Source organism: Astyanax mexicanus, chromosome 16, assembly GCF_023375975.1.
Source record: "Astyanax mexicanus isolate ESR-SI-001 chromosome 16, AstMex3_surface, whole genome shotgun sequence".
NCBI lineage: Eukaryota > Metazoa > Chordata > Actinopteri > Characiformes > Acestrorhamphidae > Astyanax > Astyanax mexicanus.
In genome coordinates this window covers 27645001-27667144 of record NC_064423.1, presented here as the reverse complement: position 1 = coordinate 27667144, position 22144 = coordinate 27645001, and the positions used below count along the sequence as shown (strand labels likewise).

General features: G+C 36.4%; 3 protein-coding genes across 3 annotated transcripts in view; 2 read left to right on the top strand and 1 right to left on the bottom strand.

Moving 5' to 3' along the window:
• Positions 1-627: 627 nt before the first annotated feature.
• uhrf1 (ubiquitin-like with PHD and ring finger domains 1) lies at positions 628-12670 on the bottom strand. The gene is made up of 17 exons (XM_007246179.4): positions 12182-12670; positions 10060-10222; positions 8914-9171; positions 8182-8333; positions 7493-7708; positions 7109-7224; positions 6376-6562; positions 6111-6234; positions 5886-5993; positions 4932-5036; positions 4715-4821; positions 3967-4129; positions 3440-3577; positions 3117-3243; positions 2787-2944; positions 2486-2584; positions 628-1880 (listed from the first exon to the last, which is right to left on the bottom strand). Exons 2-17 carry the CDS (start codon positions 10210-10212, stop codon positions 1734-1736), a joined length of 2358 nt encoding a protein of 785 aa, XP_007246241.1. The 5' UTR covers positions 10213-10222; positions 12182-12670; the 3' UTR covers positions 628-1733.
• A 1637-nt stretch (positions 12671-14307) lies between these two features.
• On the top strand, positions 14308-20217 carry ticam1 (toll-like receptor adaptor molecule 1). The gene is made up of 2 exons (XM_007246182.4): positions 14308-14523; positions 16344-20217. The coding sequence occupies exon 2, from the start codon at positions 16476-16478 to the stop codon at positions 18351-18353; it is 1878 nt and encodes a 625-aa protein (XP_007246244.3). The 5' UTR covers positions 14308-14523; positions 16344-16475; the 3' UTR covers positions 18354-20217.
• A 973-nt stretch (positions 20218-21190) lies between these two features.
• Positions 21191-22144, top strand: part of timm44 (translocase of inner mitochondrial membrane 44 homolog (yeast)) — a 13722-nt gene continuing 12768 nt past the window's right edge. Inside the window, exon 1 of the mRNA XM_007246183.4 lies at positions 21191-21250. Coding sequence (XP_007246245.3) covers positions 21221-21250 — 30 coding nt within the window. The 5' untranslated portion in view covers positions 21191-21220. The remainder of the gene's footprint in view (positions 21251-22144) is intronic.

Sequence of the window (22144 nt, the reverse complement as noted above, 5' to 3'; positions counted from 1 at the left end):
AGGTCAAATTTTCCCAAACTGCCACCTGTGCAAGTCCAGTCATGAAATTTCCTTCACTGGAGGAGAAAAGACACATTCCCTGTAGTTAAGAATTATGCTTTTTTTCCATTTGGCAACAGAACAGATAACCGGTACTTGTCCGACTGCATTGTGCCGTGTTTAAGGTTTGGTGAAGGGAGGATTATAGTGCAGTGTTGTATCAGGAGATGGGCTTGGGTCCTTAAGTTCCAATGAAAGGAACTCCTAGCATAGCCAGAGATTTTGGACATTTTATGCTCCCAACTTTGAAGAAACAGTTTGGGATGGCATTTTGCTCATCCAACCTGACTGCACACTAGTGAACAAAGCAATACCTCACATCCACAACTCTTGCATTCTAAATCAGTCCCAATGTATCTTTGCAAAGTTCCCCCCCCAAAAAAGAAAAAAATATTCCCAAATTAACTTTATTCTGCCTTAGTCAGATCCACTAGTCAGGTCAGCTTTTTTTGGTAATACCATAAACTACAGATTAGACTATGCAAGCAGGCCAGAGAGAAGCAAAGAGAAAATATTGGGACATAGTTAAACAGCATACAGTTATAGGAAAAAAGGGGTTAACACCAACCACAAAGAATGCAAGACAGCTTTTGTTCCATATAAAAGGAATAAGGTTTATTGAAAAAATTAGCACTCAAACAGTGCAAGAAAATAGCACCTAACACTACATAAACATGGCTAAATACAAGTGCTAAAAATATACAATTTTAATTTTAGAATATACAGTTCCAGTCTAATTGAGGTATAAAAAAAAAACCCCAACGGCAGCCTTAGGCGTTTATTTAGCAAATATTGTGATAAATCTAAGAACAAAGCTAAGAATTTCACTGAGAATAAACAAAAGAAAATTACAATTTCATTAAATATTTACTGAACAGGAGAAATTCATTGAGGGCCTTTGTTCCAGAGTATCAGCTTCCCTCTGAAACCCATTGCAGGAGAAACTGGATTGCATAACGGCAAAAAGAGAGTCTGTAATGAATTACAATGAAGTGAAAATTCTAAGCACATACAGTAGTTAAAAAGCAAAGCTAAGATTTTATATATAATAAGATATATAAAATAGCTGATTAAATTTAGTTAAACATCAATAAAGTAAAGGATTAAGGCATTTTAAAGCTCTAAATGGTCACGGTGTACTTATGTTAGACCTAAAATAAAACTTAAGGGAAAAAAAAAAAATAATGGTTTAAGGGATCCTGATGCCAGTGCATACCTATTAGCAAATGTATCTCTGGCAAACAAATTATAAAGAATATAGAAAGTATTTTGCTGTAAGCAAATAGTGCAGTTGTGCGTAGCTGAAAAGTTTACAAAATGATGTGCTGGTGCAGAGTACAATTAGGGCATTACGTTTCCTATAAAAGGAGGCGCTTACACCTAGATCACTACAATGCTATTAAAATCACATTTACCTGTAAATATAAAAAGGTGTTTATTGAGGGAGGTACCTATCTGACAAGAACGGATGCCAAATTTATGTATTTATTTAAAAAAAAAAAAAAAAAAAGAAGAAGATTACAGCACCAATAAAAATCGGACTGAATTAACGGCTGGGGCTGCAAGTAATCCTACACCCTGATTCGGTTGTAACATTAGTTAAAATATATTAAAAATGAATTCTGGTTTAGTTCAGTTGAATTCAGTCTGGATGCACATGTGTCATTAGTTCATTGCCACCCCCGTGCACTTTATCACCGTCCGCTGCTGTACCCAGGGAACAGCTGGCTCAGGATGGCTTGAAGGGGCTTGTTCACCGTCATTTGGTAGTTTTTGCCCAGATCATGTCGGCAGGCCGGACAGGTGTACACCTCTGCTTTAAACGATCGCTGAAGACATTCCTTTAAAAGCAAACACATGGACACACCTTTAGACTAACAGAACACCTTACTTTGAGAATAATTTTACTAATTTAAAAAACACACACAACCCACCACAGGAGTCTACACACATGCAATCTGAACAATGTATATATATATTTTTAAATCAGTCACTTAGCATTACCCAAAATCACCACACCAAAATCTTGGGATAGTTAACAAAAGCTTTGAATGCTTCTGGGGATGTTGTGAAAAGTATTTAGCTTGGAATACTAACCCAAAAGCTCCACTGTTTCAAAGTACAATTAGTTCTTTGCATAAAATACAAGTCAAAACAAATTACATGTACTCTATACCCTTGTAGCTTCTATTGATTATTTTACTCCATTTAATTGATTACATTATTTATGATTCTACAATCATTTATGTTCTGAAATCTGCCTTCAGCATAAAATGTAAGGTACTAATATTTCAAAGTATAAAATGGTGTTTGTTTTTGTGGTGACATAATGCTCAAATTCTAACCATTTCTTATTTTAAAACAGGTTTCTACTTAACACTTAATTTGGATTCCATTTCAGGCAAGTTATTGTCAGGACATATGGACATTTGCAGCTCAGACTTACCCTGCACACATTGTGGTTGCACTCTGTGGTGATGGGCTGGAAAACAACTTCTTGGCAGCAAATACACAAGAAAACCTCCTCCACTTTGTTCACAAATCGCTGTAAAAATGCAAAAGCCAGTCAGTCAGTTTCATCCTACTAAACAACTGCACACTCATAGCTGTTCACACAAAAAAGGCTATGTGCGGTTTCAGTGATGCAACGCTAAAATCTGCATAAACCCTACACTTTGTAATGGAGGCAGACATGTTTTTGTTTTCACTGACAGTATGGAAAAAGATGCAAGAATTTAGCTACATACTGGTCCAAGACTTAGAGATTGCTTGGCTTCATCCCAGAGTTTCTTGTTAAGCTCATCTTCCTTGATCAAGGCCTTTTGCTCTTTGGTCAGTTTGTAGGCCTCCACTTTGATCTTCTTGGGTGTGTTCTTGGACGGTGAGTGTTTCTCCTCGTCATCAACTGAATCAGGATTAACATGAGCAAATTAGATAAAAAAAACAACAGTAACAGTAAATGTGTCAAAAACCAAGCTCTACATCTCAAGCTCAATATTTTTTTATCAAAGGAATTAAGGAAACGTTTATAAATAAACTGTAAAAAAAAAGGAAAGAACGGAAAAAATGGTACTTGCCTGCCAGAGATTTTCTCTTCCTCTTGCCCTTGGTGGGTGTTTCAGCCTCATCCTCACTCTTGTTCTCCTTTTCCTTCTCCTTTTCCTTCTCCTTAGCAGCAACAGCCTCTAAATAGCCCTCAGGATACTTCAGAAAGAGAACAGTTTAACAATGATGTAGATAAATACTCTAGATGTCTCCATATTGTAAACTTAGTGTGTGAATGCATCTCTGGTATTTGTTTCTTTACTCTGCAACTCTTAACTGCTTAAGTTGTCAGAAGTGCATGTTTAATGTTTAACTAACTATTAAATAAGAATAAATATGTGCAAAAATGTATTACCTGCATAGTGAGGCCAAGCTTTTTAATGCGTTCTTTGCCATCCCGGGTCCACGGTGCTGATTCATCATCATTTCTTTTCAGCAGGTATCTCCAAACCAGGAACCCAGACTTGCCCTTTTCTGGCCAGTATTTCACCACCTGATAAATGATGGGAGGGAGGGAAAAAAAAAAAAAACACGTTAATAACCTGCTCTTTACTTAATTGAAAAGCTGACCCCCTTTTGCATCTAAAAACTAGACAGACTTTTTACTCGCAGACTAAGATCTTACTGGGGATCACTAATTTCAAGACTGCAACTAGACTGAGATTATTTCCTCATCATGCTTCTGGTGGTTTACATACAATACATATTAAGCCACAAATAATGTGTATATTAATACTGTGATTTATAAGAGACTCACAACTTTTGTCCCCATCAACAGTTTATCCCCCCCCCCCCCCCCCCTGCTACAACCTTGTTTCAGCCTAACAGAGGTTTTCATTCATCTTTACAAAGAAAAATCTCAGCAACCCCTTTCACACCCACCTTGTAAATGCCATCATATCTGTTCCCATCTTCTGGAGAGTATTTGCTGTGCTTTCGACCCTTGGAGCTTCGCACCACTCTTACAGGTTTCCCTGCCTTCCAGTCCTTGGCCTCAGCACCATCCTTGTCATTTACAGGAGCATTGCAGTTCAGAGCCAGCGCCCTAAAAAGAATAAAATGTATAGTTCATGTTTTTAATTGCTCCAAAAATATTTTGCAATCAGACCCATTCAGGTAATGTAATTAAATACTTATGACATGGTTTATGGTACAGTTATTAACACATTTTGCAGTTAAAAGATAAAAAAATAAAAAAAACAACCACAAAGGCCTCTCCACCCAAATACAGCAAGACAAACAAAAACTAAAAAAAAAAACACCAATTAAATTCAGAATTCAAAATCAGTAATTCACATGACATTTGGGATTCAAGATAAATAAATAGAACATTAAAAAGCTGAACCAAATACCCAGATAGCAATATAATCATTTCTAGGGATAGCACAACAGAGTGATACAGCAATCAAATCATAATCAAGCTGCAAGACATCCAGTTTTCCTACAAAGTCTACAATGCAGACTTAAACACCACAGGTTCAAGGTTTTATTTTATGTTCTTTCAAAAATTTTGTATTTCAAAAAGTAAGTACTACACGGAAGCACTTTCGCAAAAGTGTAAGATAACAGATCATATCAGATTCATAGAATGCCCGACAAGGCCTTTGGAATACCGTTTGTTGTCACCAACCTGTTCATGTTGGTAAGTTTCTGATCACAGGACTGTTCAGCAGTTCTCTTGTTGCCAGACAGATCACGACCTCCAGAGCCTGTGTATGTGAACTCATTGCCATCATCCTGAAGTGCAAAAGTACAGTTCAGAAGAAGCAAAACTGAACCTAATGCAAAAAAGGAGCTGAACGGTATCAAAATCTATTTCTTTATGATTACTAATAATCAGAACATACCACGTCATCCTCGTAGCCACCCGCCAGCACTAGTGAATAGGCACCATCGTTGCTTCTTCCATGGATCCCGGCTACATGAGGACGGTGAACTCCAGACTCACTGACCTGTTGTACAAAAATTTGATTTTAGAACCTTGATAAAAAAAAAAAAGAAATTAAAGTAACCCAACTCAGAATTGCATTAATCACTTAAAATAAACACTATACCTGGCAAATTTGTAATTTTAATAATAGCACAAAGCAATTGCACCCTTTTGAAGAGCAATAAACTTATATTTTTTTATATCTAATAAAAAAAAAGGTAAACCCACTGTTTTTGAACCAAATCAATATTGCCCATTCATCCTAAAGTGATCTCCTTACTAAGTAAACATAATGGGTAATATTAACAAATGTTTAAGATGTTTTGTATGCCAATTCAATAAAGTAATTACTGACAGTCCTACTGAAAACATTCACTAAATGTATAACTTTAAACTAAACCTAAATTAAGAGAAATTAGCTGCAACTTTGAATCAAATGGTAATAAAGCAGAAATAGTGTGAAATACAAGCAAGTGTAACATTTAAAGCATTATCTGTTAGGAGTAAAACATCTTAAAATCATTCGATTTGAACACATACAAAAGCTGAATACAGAATCTGAAAAACTACCCAATCACTGTTTGTCTAAGACAATGTTATGATCAACAGTACTGATATAACGTGAGGCAATGTTTTAATGTATTTTATGTGCTGAACCTCATCAAAAACGCCATACTGTTGACTTAATCTACCATGGCTTCTTTTATAGCATGCCTTTAGTATTTGAGCTTTTGCTCCTTAGAGAGTTACTGACTACAAGGCAGGTTAGAGTTAAGCTGTATTACTATACATAATCGACTGACATATATCAACTACTGATTGCTGGAGAGATTAAATATTTAAAAGGTAAATAATTAAACCAGCAGCTTACCTGAACTCTAAACTTCCACAGGGTTCCCACAGGCACGCCTGGCACAGGCCCATAGTGATTGGAGGGAACAATGGTGCACTGCTTGGTGCGTCCAACACATGCCATACCCTGAGGAGCGAAAATTAAAGTACAGTCAAAAGCTAAAACAGGAGTTACAGGAGGGAGAGATTATTACAGTGTGAAGGTTACAGCTTCACTTGTGAAAGAAAACACCCGTCAACACACCTTGCCCCAGTCCCTCTGGCTGGAGGAGCTGGCAGAAGCCATCTTTGCCTTCTTCTTACTCTCCTTAAGCTTTTCTCCAGCCCGAACAACTTCACTCGAATCATTACGGCACTGAGGGCAGTACCTGTGCAATGGAAAAAGGATTAAAACCTTTTAAAGAAAATTATATGCATTTATAAAGACAATGAGAACTTCCCAACTTTGACAATGCCTTAGATTAAATGTGATGAGAAGCACCAAGTTCAGTATTCATAACCAATCGTACCAGTCCTCATCAGCTGGGATAGTTGTAAGGGGCGGGTCAAGGCAATACATGTGAAAAGCCATGTCACACTCATCACACAGCAGCTGCTTGTCAGGGTCCTGCTTCACACCACACACATGGCAGTTACACCAGCGGCAATTCTTCTTTGGGTCATCTTTGCAGTGCTTACACTCCGGCCCATTGGATCCTGAACACAGACAAAAGAAAAATCGCACTAAATATTAGTAAAAATTTATATTTGGGATGATTTTCTGCAGTCAAGCAAATTCTAATTAGCATTAGTGCATTGAGTCACATTAGCAAAACTGAAGAACTGAAAAATAATGGCAACACTCAAAATGAAACACACTGCTAAAGCTTTACAATGAGGTGTGGCTAACAAAATTGAGTTACCGGTAGTCCCCAAAAAAAAAAAAAAAAAACACACCACTATGCATTATTTGTGCAACGTTCAGTGTTACTCTCCGTCCCATATTAATCCGTATAAAGAACTTTAGCAGCAAAAGCATTTTTCATCTGCCTTTCACCCAATCAGAACATAGCTCATGAATCTTTACATCAAATGTTTTATGGTACAATTAAGCATGGAAGAGTTTAGATTAGTTTGATCAAATATAATGAGCAGAAAGAACAAACAGCAATATTTTACTTCAGGACATAAAGTAACATACAAACATTTATTATCCACAACTATTATAAATTAAACAGAAATATCAGAACTGAAAAGACTCACTCTTTAGAGGGCTATCAGAAGTGGCTGCAGAACTATCAGAGCTCCCAGGCTCCTCGATCTTGTAGATCTCACTTACAAACATGATCCGGCAGTCATTGAGAGAGTCACCAGCATCCCTATAGTACACAAACATTTGCATCAAAATTATACAATCAAAATATTAAACACTGCATTTATCCAGAAACCCCAACCTTTAGATGAATGGTTCTTATAAACTCATTTGTACAGATTATTTCTCCTGTTCTAAAACAATTCATTTACTTTTTTAATTTTACAGTTAGATATTTACAATCTGTTATACCAATAATAAAACTAATGCATTATCCCACCTACTTATACACAGCTAGATCTGAACAAATAATATTCCAAATAAACACCACATACCCGAGCAGTATTTTGCCAAAAACCTCTCGCTGGGTGCGAGTCTCCCTCTTCCTCTGGATCTCTGCATCGTACCAGTAGCCTCGCTCTTTAGGCTCATCTGGATTGTAGTTCACCATGACGATCATCCCAGCCTCTAACTGATGCCACTGGTACACAGTACGGGCCCGGGGGCGCACATCCTTTGCAAGCAGCTGAACCACCCCATTCTCTGGATAACTAATTAATATAAAGAGGGATTGTTAAGAGAGAAATTGAGCTTTATAAGAAAGTTTTGGCAACATATACACGTATAATATCCACAGATAAGGGTATAAAATTTCACAATACTGTAAAACTTTGAAAAACTCAAAAGTATTCATATGTTGATTTACTAGAGGCGTAAAGGTGCGTTAGAGGTGACTTTTGTGTTGCTTAAATTTCAACTGCAAAATAACAGTGATCTGAATCTGAAACTTTTAACTTGGATCTCAAACAAAAGAATGAAAATGAGAGTTTGTTTTAAATCAAATTTAACAATCATGCCTACATTACCACAATAAAGTTTGATATATCGACCTGTAACTCATGTATGATAATACATATATCATATTTCCAAATTAAATCAATATATATTTTTTTTAATAAAACAGACACATGCATACCATGCCTTAAGCCTTGATCACATCCTTAATAAAACAGGCAAGACTTACTCCTCATATTTTATGTGGTAAAGGATTTCCTCTTCCCCATCTGTTTCCATGCCACCTTCTTCAGTGTTCTTTGGAGTCTTTGTGACATTCACAATCTGAGCTTCAAACCACGCCCCCATGTTCAAGTCTCGTGCATCCACAAACTCATTGATCTATATAAAAAAAAAAAATCATTTAAAAGAAATAAATAAAAAAAGAGGTAGCAAGACAATAGAAAACGCATACTATAAGCTTGTTTGCATTGTCAAATTACAACAAAGTAAAATATAGCAAAACAATCTACTAACAAGTACCATAATACAGATGCTATGGAGGAATAGTTATGGTTGAACTGTTAATGGTACTAGAATTTGAACTCTGACATTAATAAAGTATATTATTTTTTTCTAAATATCAAAAGCGTAAACAAGCATTCCTGCGAATCAGCAATTGGTTTAGTGCCCTAACTGCTCAAGTTACAAAAACGTTCACCGTGCGTAAGTGATATAGCATATATAATACTGTGCTTGCTGCTCATATGTGTGAACATCCCATAACACTATTGCTGTAACTTAATATCTGAAAGAAAAGTTAACAAAAGCTACAAAAACTTTTAACTTAGAATCTGATATCAGCTAAAGTAACTTCATCTTCCTGTGGTAACCAAAGATCCACTCATTGACTATAACTGACTCAAATAGTATGTTGGTATGACTGTAATAGTAATAAAAGGCCATACAGTGCAGCTCTTACCTTATAAAATCCAAAACCTGGATCGACGAGGTCCACCTGGGCTGAAGTTCCAGCGCTCTGGGCTTCACATTCTCCGTGAGTGGAGCTCTTGTCTGATTCGCTCTGACCAGAACCACAGCCGGAGTCAGAGTCTGACAGCTCACCCTCCTTGTCTTTTGGCAAAGACAAAGCAGGCTGAGCCTGAGCCTGACGGACGAGCAGCTGAACAATGTCATTCAAACCTACATTGTAGTCAAAAATAGTGTGGCCATCTTCCATCTACACCAAAAGAAAGGGGGAGGGAAAAAAGAGAAAAATACATATCACCTCAGTTTCCAGCTTAACAAAACAAGTAAAACTTCTAGATTTTAGTGATTTGTAAATGTTAGAGAACTTTAACGGCTAGTCTCTCAACACTGAAATCAGAAGAATTTTTGTTGCCTTTAGAACCTTTTGCAAAAATCTGGCCTCAATAAGCCAGCACATAAAACTATACTGCTCTATATAAATTGTATAGGGAGACCAGAAATGCATCAGACTCATAAATGCTTGACATTTTTAATTTACTAATTTAAGAGATTTCTTCTTTAAAATACATCTGCGTTGGAGACATTAACCAAATTTTTTCCTTCACTGCCTGAAGATTTTGCAAGACTAGAAGACAGAGGGCGATCTATCATAAATGTATATAATTTACATACTGTCCAGTAGGTGGCAAACATGCTTGGAATAAGTGTGTTACCGCTGTTAAGATTGATGGAAAAGGAGCGCATTCATCTGGATTTCCTTAAACTATAAGTGTTTCCTTAAATTGTAAAGTCTTTGCAGGATGAAGAAATCCCACCTCTAAAAAGTATTTATAAGTTGACAAGACTGAATACACAAATATGTTCTGTATAATAGTAATTAAAACTTTAAATGAGAACATTTTAAAGAGCTTCATATATATTATATATATATTATATATATATATATATATATATATACGCATACATATACACACACACACATATATAAAAAGTAGTAGTTTTGAATAATGAAATTCAAGAAGTTTGCTTCCTTCTTTTTGCAAAACATTTACAAGGCAACAAAAACTGTTCTTTCATTTTCAGATACTTGGACTATAAACACACAGGTCACGTGACACACGCATGTGTTATTACAAACCTGTTTCCCTCTGTAGAATAGCCTCTGCCTCTCAGGCTCCACATTGAACAGCTCCATAATTTTTACCCTCAACTCATCCACCTTAGTCAGCTTCGACAGGGAGTCGACCCGGTGGGTCTCCTTGCCATCCATGGTGCGCACCTGAATCCACATTGTTGCAGACCTAAAGGAAGACAAGAGCAGGAGGTAAGGGAAGTCTTTTCAGTCAACAAAAGTTTAAACCAATGACTGTGGAAAGCATGAACAGCACAATGTCTCTTGAAGTGAAACCATGACAGGTCTAGCGCCTCTGCTGGTTGGTTTTAGTATAATGTAGCTCCACCCATCTCCAAATGTTTTAATGAAAAAAATGGAAGGAGGGGGGGGGACTAGAACCTGGGACTTTTTTGTGACTATTTTCTCCCAAATGGTTAAAAAAAAAAAACACACATTCTGCTAGATCATTAGGGTTAAAATAATAAAGAAATAAAAAGTGATTGAAGGATGGGCACCAGAAGCCACAGTTTGTTCAACATGTAGCATTTCTGACAACTTGTATATACCTTGTATATAACTTGTATATAACATTTCTGAACTTATATATAAATACACCTTAAAGACAATTTTGTTTGTTTAAAATATAGAGAGGTAGAGAGGTAGGCAAATTGTAAAGAACTTGAGTGTAATGTACATCCCATGTGGATCTTATGGAAGGATATGGTACTATTACAGACAGTGGTCAGACATTTCAATAAATATTAGTTTCATTATTTTAAGTTACTACATTGTTCAATAATAAAGACAGCAATAGCAAAAAATACAATTTTCGTCCGACATAAATATTAAAACATTAATATGTACAGAATTTCATATTTGACATTTCTATTGTCAAAAAGTAAAGAAGGTAAAGAAAAAAGCAAAACAAAAACTATAAAGCTAAATGAAACATTTTAAAATGTAGTATTTAGGGGACATAAAATAAGTACTTAAAAGGAAGCACAGCTAAAATTAACTTCCAAATATATAACTAGGTTAGTATCTTATTTGTACCATCTCTATGCTCTGTACTTTGTTTTTTGGGGTGTGTGCCTTTTGTCTGCTCTAAGTGAACTTAACGTGGTGTTTGATGTAAATCATGAAAACTGATCAGTCAGTATTTGTGCCAGTAAAGGTATTTAGCCCACCCTCACTGCTCAGGTAAACAGCCTTGTTGACACCTTTCCCAACCAAGCCCCTCCTGTCTGTGTCTGCGGAAATGTGGTCGACGCCCCCTTTGGCTGATAGAGGAACTGCAGCAGTGAGAAACAGCCCCAGATCAACGATAGCTAGCTAAACGCCTGGTCTAAAAACAAGAACAGCCTAGAAGAGACTTCCTGATTGAGCAAAATAAAACATGTTTACTTCACTCTATTAAGACTGGTGCGACTTATCGAAGCTAGCGACCTAAAAGCACACGTTTAACGTTTTAAAACGTAATTATTTATTTGATTATAGCCTTTGTTGTTTAGTAGTAGCTGTTAAACAAAACCACAGCCCGTTTTATATGCTGTGTGTAGCTGAGGAGTCTCAGATGATGAATTAATGTGAAATAGATAACTTCAGTTTGGGAAAGTTGGGATTCTCTTTGTTGCAGCTCCTCCTCAAAGTTAAAGCGCGCTAATCATCACCAGCATTTCCCCTCAACTTATCAATACTAGCTATCAGCAGCTCAGGCTCCGTGTGGGTGGGATATTTAGTTAGCAAGTTTAGCTAGGCCATGGTTTAGTAGCAAAATGAATCACTTCCAAAACAGGACACATTGAATACAAATAGTGACAGCTAGCTAACAGTAACTAAAAGCCACACACCACGCGAGCTAAGCCATCTGGAAGACTGACATTAACCTAACCTAGCTTACACTGGCGGAGGAGAACAACTAATAAGGTGTTTATAAAAGAAATCTTGCGTGTACGTTAAATGATTAAAAAGTAAACTAAATGTGGACTAAAGCAGCAACAGAGTCGAATTAAGCTCAAAACTCGTAAGACACGCCTCAAAAAGGAAGAAAGACAAAAAAGAAAGAAGAAAACTGGCGAAAGTTAACATCAACAATGCTCTCCACAGACCAATTCTTTATATATCGCTCAAATAAGGTGTTAATTACCTCTTTTTACGTCCTCTTGAAACCGGGAAAAGTGTGTTTAATTCAGTAAAAACGTGCGAATATCTTCGAAGTGAGGAAACCCGCTCTTCATAACCTCTTCATAAACCATTCACAACTCGAATCAATAAAATCCTTCAACAACGTGTTTCCCCTCCTTGCCTGCGAGCAAGTCGCTATCCTATTGGCTTACAGCAGTGAAAATCTGCGCGGTGATTGGTCCAAGCGCCTGTCAATCACCCGCCTGACCGGAGCTTAGCCTCAGCGCGCGAAATCGTGGTCTCGTGTTAGCGCACGCTTACGTTACGACTTCCCGCGAGAATATGCTAATGAGCTTTTTTGTATAAACACCGGCGTGTTTAAAGAGCACAAAAACGGTGCGTCCTTGTCCAAAAATTCCGGCGTTTTCTGTCGTTTTGTGGTTCTAATGCGACATTAGTCATATAAGGACCGTTAAATCGCGGGTTTGTCGTGTTTTGTTGGTTATAATCGTCGATTTTTACCGATATGAATAAACCCGCCACTCACTGCCGGCCCTGGAGTGCAGTGAGCAGGCGGCGCGTGCTTTGTAGTGATTGGCGGGAGAAAGTGTCACGCGCGCTTTCTGAGAGTTATAAAGTTGTGGAGCGGTTGAGATTAAAGAGCTCCAGTTCAGAGCTGCGGAAAAAAACAGCAGCGCATAATAATTAACACGCCTTAACAGATAGTTTTAATCATATTAATCTTTATTAAAAGTATCACCCTAATTTAGTTTAAAGCAATATTTGGCTTCTTTTGGCTGAACAGACCTCGTCCACGGCCACGCCATTCGAGACGGAGCTAGCTAATCTAATGCAGCAGCAGCAGGCCCAGTAGGCCCTATCATTCAACCTGTACCTGATAAATTCAGTCAGATTAATGAGCAGCTCATCAATTAATATGATTTTTTTCTGTATTTCTGTACTTTTACACTTACATTCTGTTTTTTATTTTATTGTATTTATGTGTATCGTTAAATTTTATTCTTTTGTAACTTTGTGTACTATACATACCTGCTGGATGTCTAGAATTTCCCCTCGGGGAATTACATGTAAAGTTAAAGAGGTCTGCTTACTACTCATAAAAAATAGGTGTAAAGGAAACAATAGCTTGTATATCACTTTAAATGAGGATGTCTGTTAACAAACAAAAATGATTAAATACACCAAAGATGGTCCCTTATATGCTTTTTTTATATTAATATCGGAGTTGTACCGTATTGACAGACACTGAGAAATATTTTGTAATATTGAAAATAATCCAAAATTAATGCATTTTTCTTCTCCTGTACTCTTGCATTCTTTTTAAGCCTACTACATTCCTTTTCCTATACAGTATAACCCAAAAGAGCCCATGGAGAGGTATGTGTCACAGACAGTGACATATACTGAACATCCTGAGACAGGACAGGACAGTGTGTTAATGAGTGTTTGTTCATTTGCAGAATGTAGGAGTGATGGGTTGGTGCTATTTAGCTTATTTAAAAAGTGTATTTTTTTTATCATTTAAGCATTTAAATTACTTAAAGTTTTTCCATTCAATATAACTGATTCTGAAAAAAACGTATAGAACAATCTTAAAATATAAGTTATGAAATTGTTGTGTCATTTATTATTTGAATTTGGTATCTATATTCAGAAATGTGTCTGGGCTCTCAATAAATAATAATCTTTTTTGAATAAAGATATAGAATAGAATAAAATAAATGCTCCCAAATGTATTAGAATAACCTTCTGTTGCATTAATTATATTTTTGTAGAAATATATAGTTTTTAAAAGCTTGGGACTCTTTTTGATTTTTTTTAATTACACATTGTTTGAATCAGATGTTTTAGAGCAAGGAATCACAAAAACACAGTTTTAGTAAATATATATATAGATACAGTAAGGTATGGGGTGATAACAAAAATGGTTTATGGTTTTGTTGCCTGCTAACACTGTGTCATATAGAGATATATACCTTCTCATGACTCTACAATAAAAGTTGTAAAATTAAAAACTAAAGTTTTGCTGAACTGTAACAGTGACTGCTGTGTGTTTAGCTCGTGGCTACTTGCTGCCATCTCCTGGTCACTCTGAAGCTTTTTTGCTGTAAGAGACAAACGTGTTTCTTTACGTAGTAAAGCTGTCAGGTGGTATTTTGTGGGTTATTTTACAGTGCGGTGTTTTTAGTAGTATATAAACTGAGTTATTGTGGTTCAGAGCTTTATTATTATTTTTATTATTATGGTGGGATTTCCTCTCCGCTCTCTGACCCTGTGATGTCAGGCTGTTTTCCTCTTCCTGTTTCTGCCCTGAACTAAAAGCCCAGCTCAGCTTTTATAAAGGTACGTTTATAAATACAGTTTATATCAGATTTCCGATTTAATACAGCGTCAGTATCGTTTTACAGCCTCAAACTAATCTGACATTAATAACACTGAGTATTGATTACTTAATAGTAAACCCAGAACTGTTAAACCTGACGTGTAGGCATTTGATCCACAGTTTTGGCAAAGCTATATAAATGATATGATTGTCTTGTTCCTGAATTAGATACTGAATTAAATAAAAGTCAGGTTTTCCAACTGATTTCCTTACGGAATCAGTTTCTCTGATTTTGCTATTTGCAGGTATATGTTTGAGTAAAGTGAGCATTAATGTTTTATTTTATAAACTACAGACAACATTTCCCCTAAAGTCCAAACACAAATATTGTCATTTAGAGCATTTAGAAATGGCTGAAATAACAAAAAAGATGCAGAATAAGAAAAGAAAAGAAAAAAGTTTATAATCATAGAGTTTAGAAATTAATGTTTGGTGGAATAACACTGTTTTTTAAACACAGTTTTTATGAACCTTGGCATGTTCTCCACCAATCTAACTAGTTAGCTACATTCATACCTGGGCTGTTAAATAATTAATCAATCGGCGAGCTACCTACAGACTATGTAATATATTATTATTAATTCACCCTGCCTGACATTGTTGCAGTAAACATGTGTAAAAATGCCTATACTATTTTTGTACATTTTTCTTTTCTTTTATAACATTAAAGTAAATATAAATAAGAGTCTGTTTTGCTACAGCTCAGTGATAATTACAGTTACCTTTAGTTCATGTACTGACTTTGACAATTCTATTGACAATTTTGTATCATATATTTAAAACATAGTGTATGTTTATTTTCTCAAATAAACTGCAATACAGTCACATGTCTGTAGATAGATAAAAACCAAGAGGAAACTTAATAAAAAAGTAAAAGTTTAATCATATTGCAGACAATTTAAGGGCAAATTCAAAACAGTAACACATATTTCTTTACCAGTAAATATAAACATTTAATGTTAGATTTAACACTTAAAACAAATAACAACTCATTATAATTTAAAATAGTTTTAAGTGTATCTTCTTTTTATTTTCATTTTCTTTTTATCTTTGGAGTTGTTTGTTTATGTTTATATTACACAGGAACTACAGTATTAACAAGAATTTTAGTGAATTTTATTTCTCTATTTTATATTATTGTATTATATTTGGTTAGTTTAAGATCAGGGCTATTTTAATCAAAAACTTCTAAGCACAAAGATTACTCTTTGATGTTCAAGCAAGCATCACACTGAGCACTCTTTCTTTCTCCATGTTAAGTTGGTCTTTGCTTAATATGCCTTTGTTAAACTGGGTCCAGTTCAGACTTATTAAGTTTAAAAATATTTCCCTTAAAAAAGCATATGTTTTTAAATTCACTGAGCAATTTAAATTCATTAAAATTTTTGCATTTGTTTTTGCTAAGAATATGTAACATAATATTTTTTACGCTGGGTACTCAAATAGTTTAAAATGCTGTGTAATAGCTTAAGAAGTGTCTTAAGAAGCATGTTATTACTGGACATATTAAACCAAATACAAAATATTAATTTTTTTACTTTTTTACCAATTGCATAAATTTAATAGCATAAATGTATTTTTTAATCTGCAGTTGCAAAATTACAATTTAAATTGAGCATTCAGTATAAATTATGCAGTCTTTTCACTTATTGACAAAAATTCGGTGCATCCCTACTTATTACCTACTTAACAAGCAAAGTCCCCAGATTAAGATAATATACATAAAAATGTGCATCGTCATGGCAAAGATGAAACTAAAAATCATATCTTTCTTTTTCAGAGTGTTCACCATGCATGAATCAGTTACACTATTCTGCTGCAATTGTCGATAATAGTGCGGCAAAATATGACCTTTGAAAATGCATCCTGAACTTAATGGTTTGGGGAACTCTGTAGTTACATTAAAAAGAAGATGGCAAAAGAGAGCAGGACACTGGAGAAGAAGCAGACACTAGGAACAGTGTATAGAGCAAATCTAAACATTGCATCTAAACCTTCCTCTTACAGACTCTCTGGAATTACACTCTTAACAGAAGGACACGCTACAGAATACCAGATCATGGGTAACTCCATCCAGCCACTTAGTGTAAACGGCAATGGGTTGAAGTCTGAGGCTAGCACTGCAATCCAAACATCCTCCAACAATTCATCCAAAAGCACTATCTCAGAGTCTGGAAACACTGATAAAAATTTCAGAGGTGCTGGTGCTTCAGCTGGACATCAGACCATGGGTATCTCCTGCCAGATGAGCAGCAGTAATGCTAATATGCTAAAATCTGGAGCTAACAATACAGATGAAGTTCAAAATACTTTTTCAGGACCTAGAGATGGTGAAAACAATTTCAGAGAAGCTGGAGCTGCTGAAAAACGCCATATTATTGCCAGCTGCAACCAGCCATTTAGCAGAAATACTACTAGGTTGAACGCTGAAGCTAACCCAGCTAATATGGATGATAGCTATCCATCTTCTCTACGATCCAGCTCCACCTGCACATCTTATAGCCTTGAAATCAGCATGTCTATGACCAATGACCAAAACCAGTCACAACCACTACCTTTACAAACACCTCCAGAGAGTAGAAACAACCAGAATAAGCAGATGAATCTATCTGTTCATTCTGGAGAAACTAACCAAGCAGCTTCAGGAGGAAATTTTTGCTCAAAATCTGCTCAAAACCCTTTACAAAGATGTGATAGCCAACCTGCAGAGTTACCCAAGGCTAAGGTCAGTCAGTGCACAGACATGCCAGGCAACTTTCAGATTGTTACATCGAAAAATGAATCTACTGTGGAGAAGGCTTTTTCATCCATCACTAGCAGCAACGGTAAGACAGGAGCACAACCAGTGTTACCAAGCCATCCATTGACTTCTAGAGCAGGTTCTGCAGAGTATCCAATGCAGAATTCTGAACAGTTCAGCAGTTTTAGCAAAGAAAAGGCCAATCCAGAAGAAGAGGAAGATATGTTCTATGCTTTTGTGATCCTACACGATCAAGAGGACGACGAAGAAGCCGCAAGACTAAAGGCCAGGCTGGAGAAAATATCGTCAACACCTGGAGGAACTTTTGCTGAAGACTTTGCTAACCCTGGGCGCTCTACTTTCAGTTGTGTGGAGGACGCCATCAACAACTCAGCCTTCATCATGCTGCTGCTAACGGCTAACTTCAACACTCGCTTGAATGAGATGAATGCAGATTCTGCCATCATGAACTCCATCGTTAAAATTCACAAGTACAACACAGTCATCCCTCTGGTGCCCCGGGACAACAGCTTGACCAATTCTGAAATGCCCTTGGTTCTGAGAACTAAAGTTCAGATGAAGGAAAGAGACAATGCCTTTGAGTTAAAGGCTAAAAGGGTTCTGGATCCAAGTAAAATTCAGAAGCAGAAGCAGATATGGGAGCAGGAGCAACAGGTTAGGAAGCAGCAAGAAAAGCAACGGTTGCTATCGGAAGAAAATAGGCGCCACATGGACTTAATCAGAGAGACCAAGAGGGTCCAGGAGTTGGAGCGAAAGCTGAGGGAGTTGCAGTTGCAACAGCAGCATCTTTCACAGCCTTCTGCCCCACAACCACAACACTTTCATCCTTTTTCTGGACAAGCTCAGAGATTTGGTTCTATACAACCAGAGTGCCCAGATCCAGCTCCAGCACCCCCACATTACAGTGGGACTGGGTGGGCCCAGCCACCGTCCAACATCCATATTGAGAATGCAAAATACATCATAGTTGGCAACAACTCCACCATGACTGTTGGAGCCAGTGGGAACAACTCTGATGATGAGGACTAAATTAAATAAAAGAGAGAGTTTTATTTTTTTTATTTTATTGCAGTTGTTTCCAGGTTGAACACGATTTTTACTTCTGATGTCAAGATCCGATTTGATATTGAAAATTGAATCTGTTAAAATGTTCATTTTATAGAGCTGGAATTGTGTACAAGACAGGGCTGTTTTTTAGGAAGCCTTTAGACACTAGACAGCAGTCTTGTGAAGTTATGTTACAGTACTACACCACATCATAATCCATTTGGAAAAGTCTCAACTTTCAAAGTTTGCTGCTTGTTGCTATGTCTCTTTGTTACTTGACGCTTGTTACTAAAGCAGGGCTACAAATTGTATTCTCTCAAAGGAAATGACTGACTGCTTATCACTCTGTTGTCTGGTAGCTTGAACATGGGGTTGGACATTGTCCATTACAAAGATAATCTTTGTTAAATGTAGCTACAGTAAAAGGACAACTGCTCTGTCTATGTTTCTTTATAACTCAAAGTACAAAAAGGACTTACTTTTAAGCATACTTAAGTATTCATAACTGATACACCACTGGTTTGACTCTAAAAATGTTTGTGATTCTGTTCTCCTCTGTTCTTCAGATGTTCTCTAGTAGATATTGTAGGATGTATGGATAAAGTTTCTCTAATGTATAACGTAACTTCAGAAACCAGTAAATATTTACTGGTTATAAGCTAAGCCCCAAAATTTTGGCCATGGTCAATTTCTGCCCACTAGTAAAATCTCTCCCATAATGCGGTGCTAGCCATCTGAGTGGGTGAAGGCTAAAGGGGGAGACTAATGTAGTGTCATTTGACACCTGAATGCTTTTGAATGAGAACACTAACAGATGGACACTTTGGGTACTATTGCAATGTGTATTGGTAGAGAGAGGGGGGGGGAGGGGGGGGGCATCCTACTCACCCAAAAAAGGTCACGCTCTTTGATTCTTGAATTGACAGGGATCAAACTTCACACTTAGATGGTTGTGCCACTTTGGAAACTCATTGTAATTTGTTTTATGTGGCAGTTTAGAAGGTTGTAAACTCCCATGCATATTGCCATTGCCAATAGCATGTCTCAGAAAGCAAAAAACAAATTAGATGCAAAAGAAAAAAAAAAGTGGTCTGAAACTCTTTTACTTTTTGGTCTGAAACTTTTTTACTGCTGAATTCTGTCCATAAAGCAATATTAGTTCAGTATGGTCTCAGTCATGGCTATAAATCAGTATATATCATTTAGCTTTACTTCGGGGACACCTGGAAAAATCCAGCCCTTGCTGGATGCATTAAATATCTGCTTTCACATATATATGATGTATTTGTAGTCACAGATCATTTACATGTTATCTGAAGTACATTTTGATTAATCTGTACCTTAATCTGTATATTTTTGTTTTTATTTGTGGGGATATGTGTTTCTCTCATTGTTTACTCTAGGGCCTTATTTACAGTAACAGTAAGTAAAACCACCACCACCATGTTTGAATGCTGTACTTTAGCTGTTTATCTGCTGTAAAATGGTGCTGTATTACAATCACTAAGAATGTGATTCTAATATTATAGCAGTAATAGTATTAGCTCAGTCATCGAACACACATGCAATGAAAAAAGCCAGTTTTGTTATGCTTGCTACATTGTACAATTCTATGGTTCTTCATTGTGAACAAATACAAAATTAAGGATGGTCTCACTTTATTGGACCACTATTGTGAATCACTGTAAAGGACTGCAAATTGCTATTTCACTGTAAATGCAGTTGTGAGTTTTATGTTTGGTTATTTTTCCGTTTTTGAGTGCACAATGATTATTAAATCAGTAAATTGAAGATGGAGATGTTGTGGAATGCACTTATCATTAATAAAGTGATTATTTTGACATTACACATGTTCGTTCTATTCTCTCATGGCGACACAATTTATTATCCATCATACAGTCTCTGTATTGTGATTTGTAAATATATATGTTATATAAAACCAGTTTATATAAGAGATTTATCTAATCCAGTCAAGGTGAACCAGTTGAACCACCATCCTGTTACTATGAGGCACTTCTTCTCTGTTAGAAGCTCTATTAGAATACATTTTACGTGTTATGGATTTTTTAAACATTTTTGTTTAAAGCTGATAATAAATTAATTAAACAAATCCAAACTTGTGCTGGTCCCCACAGTGATTGTTGAACAGTGTTTTATTTTACAGTTTGAACTGCAATAAACTGCACATGACTAGGAAATATATTATTTAAATGAGGAGGAAAAAACAAATACCAAATAAATTTTATTTAAAAAATACAAGGAAAGTTTTGATTATGAGGAGTCGTGATACTTACGGAAGCCCAAGGATTTAATCATAATAAATCACGTAGTAATATATTGCAAATTTAAATGTAAAAAGAAAAAGAAAAACATTTTAAGACATACTTCCATCCAAAAAGGGACGTTTCTGTAGCACGACCCATACAGTACTCATGTGCTTCCTTTCTTTTTATTAATTTTTACATTGTGAATTTTACCATTTGAATTTTAACCTGTCAGCCTTTACAACTCATGATACCTACAAAAAATGCAAAAAAAAAAATAATAATAATATATTTTTTACTATAAGATCCTCATAACAATATAAATTAAATATTAATTAATTTATTAATTAAATAAAATATAAAAATAAAGAAAACATTACATGAAAAAGGTGTTTCCAAACGTTTGACTGGTACTGCAGTACATAGATACACACATATCGTGCAATTTATGCCAGTCATTTTAAAGCACGCATTAATTAGCTTTTAAACTATAATAAAACAGATTTGTGTTATTTTATCCTTTATGTAAATGAGCCCGCCGCTAGCTCCGCCCAGGGAAGTGCGTCAGAAGGTCAGCGCGGCAAGATGGCGGCGACCGTGTGTCGGTGGAGACAGGTGAGATTAGGAGAGAAAACTCAGAGCAGAGTTCAGAGAGTCTCACAGAGATATTACAGCCATTATATATTATAACCTGCAGCACTGCTACAGCCCTGTGAACTCTCTCAGCGCGAGCAGCGCAGCGGAGAGGGGAGGTTTATTCTGGGCCTTTACTGAACTGCAGCTCCAGAGCTCAACCTCTCATCTAACTACACTGTATACACTGTATTTACCTTTGTTTAATTCTTTATATATATCAGATTACCTGCTTTTCTGCTTGACTCTCACTGATCTGACTTACCTATATCAGGGATCACTGATCAGGAGGACAGGGTTAGTGGGTTTACTGGTTTATCCTGTAGGTATTTGAGTTCTGGCTCTTTTAAACCTGTGACTCGATTGTTTTGATGCTGTTTTGTTGTTGATATGGAGCATTATCCCTATCCGGACAGGATTAGTTTCTCAGAAGGACGTCTGTGAAATATATTTTACACTTCTACTCAGTGATAAAACTCTTGCATTCAGACTGCAATTGAAGAAACAGGAGGACCAGTGATTTTTTTTGGCTTTCTCAGTCACATGACATACTGTTCAGTAGCTCCTCCTTTTCCACTCACTGTTGTGTTTTTTATGTGGATCTCCTCTGAGAAAATTACAGACTGAATTATCTAATGTTTTTCGCTGAACTCCATGGTCCTCCAGTAATTTTAGTCCTGTCCGGATGCACATCTTTAAGTTTCGTCACCTCGCGTTTAAAAATAAAAACTATTTGTCCACTGCCACGCACCGTAATTACACGTTGGGCTCGCGTTTCCACAAAAATCCATGTAAACGCAAAAGCGAGTGGAAGTGGAGGAGCTACTGAACGCGATGTCATGTGACCGAGAAAGCCAAAAAAAAAATGACTGGTCC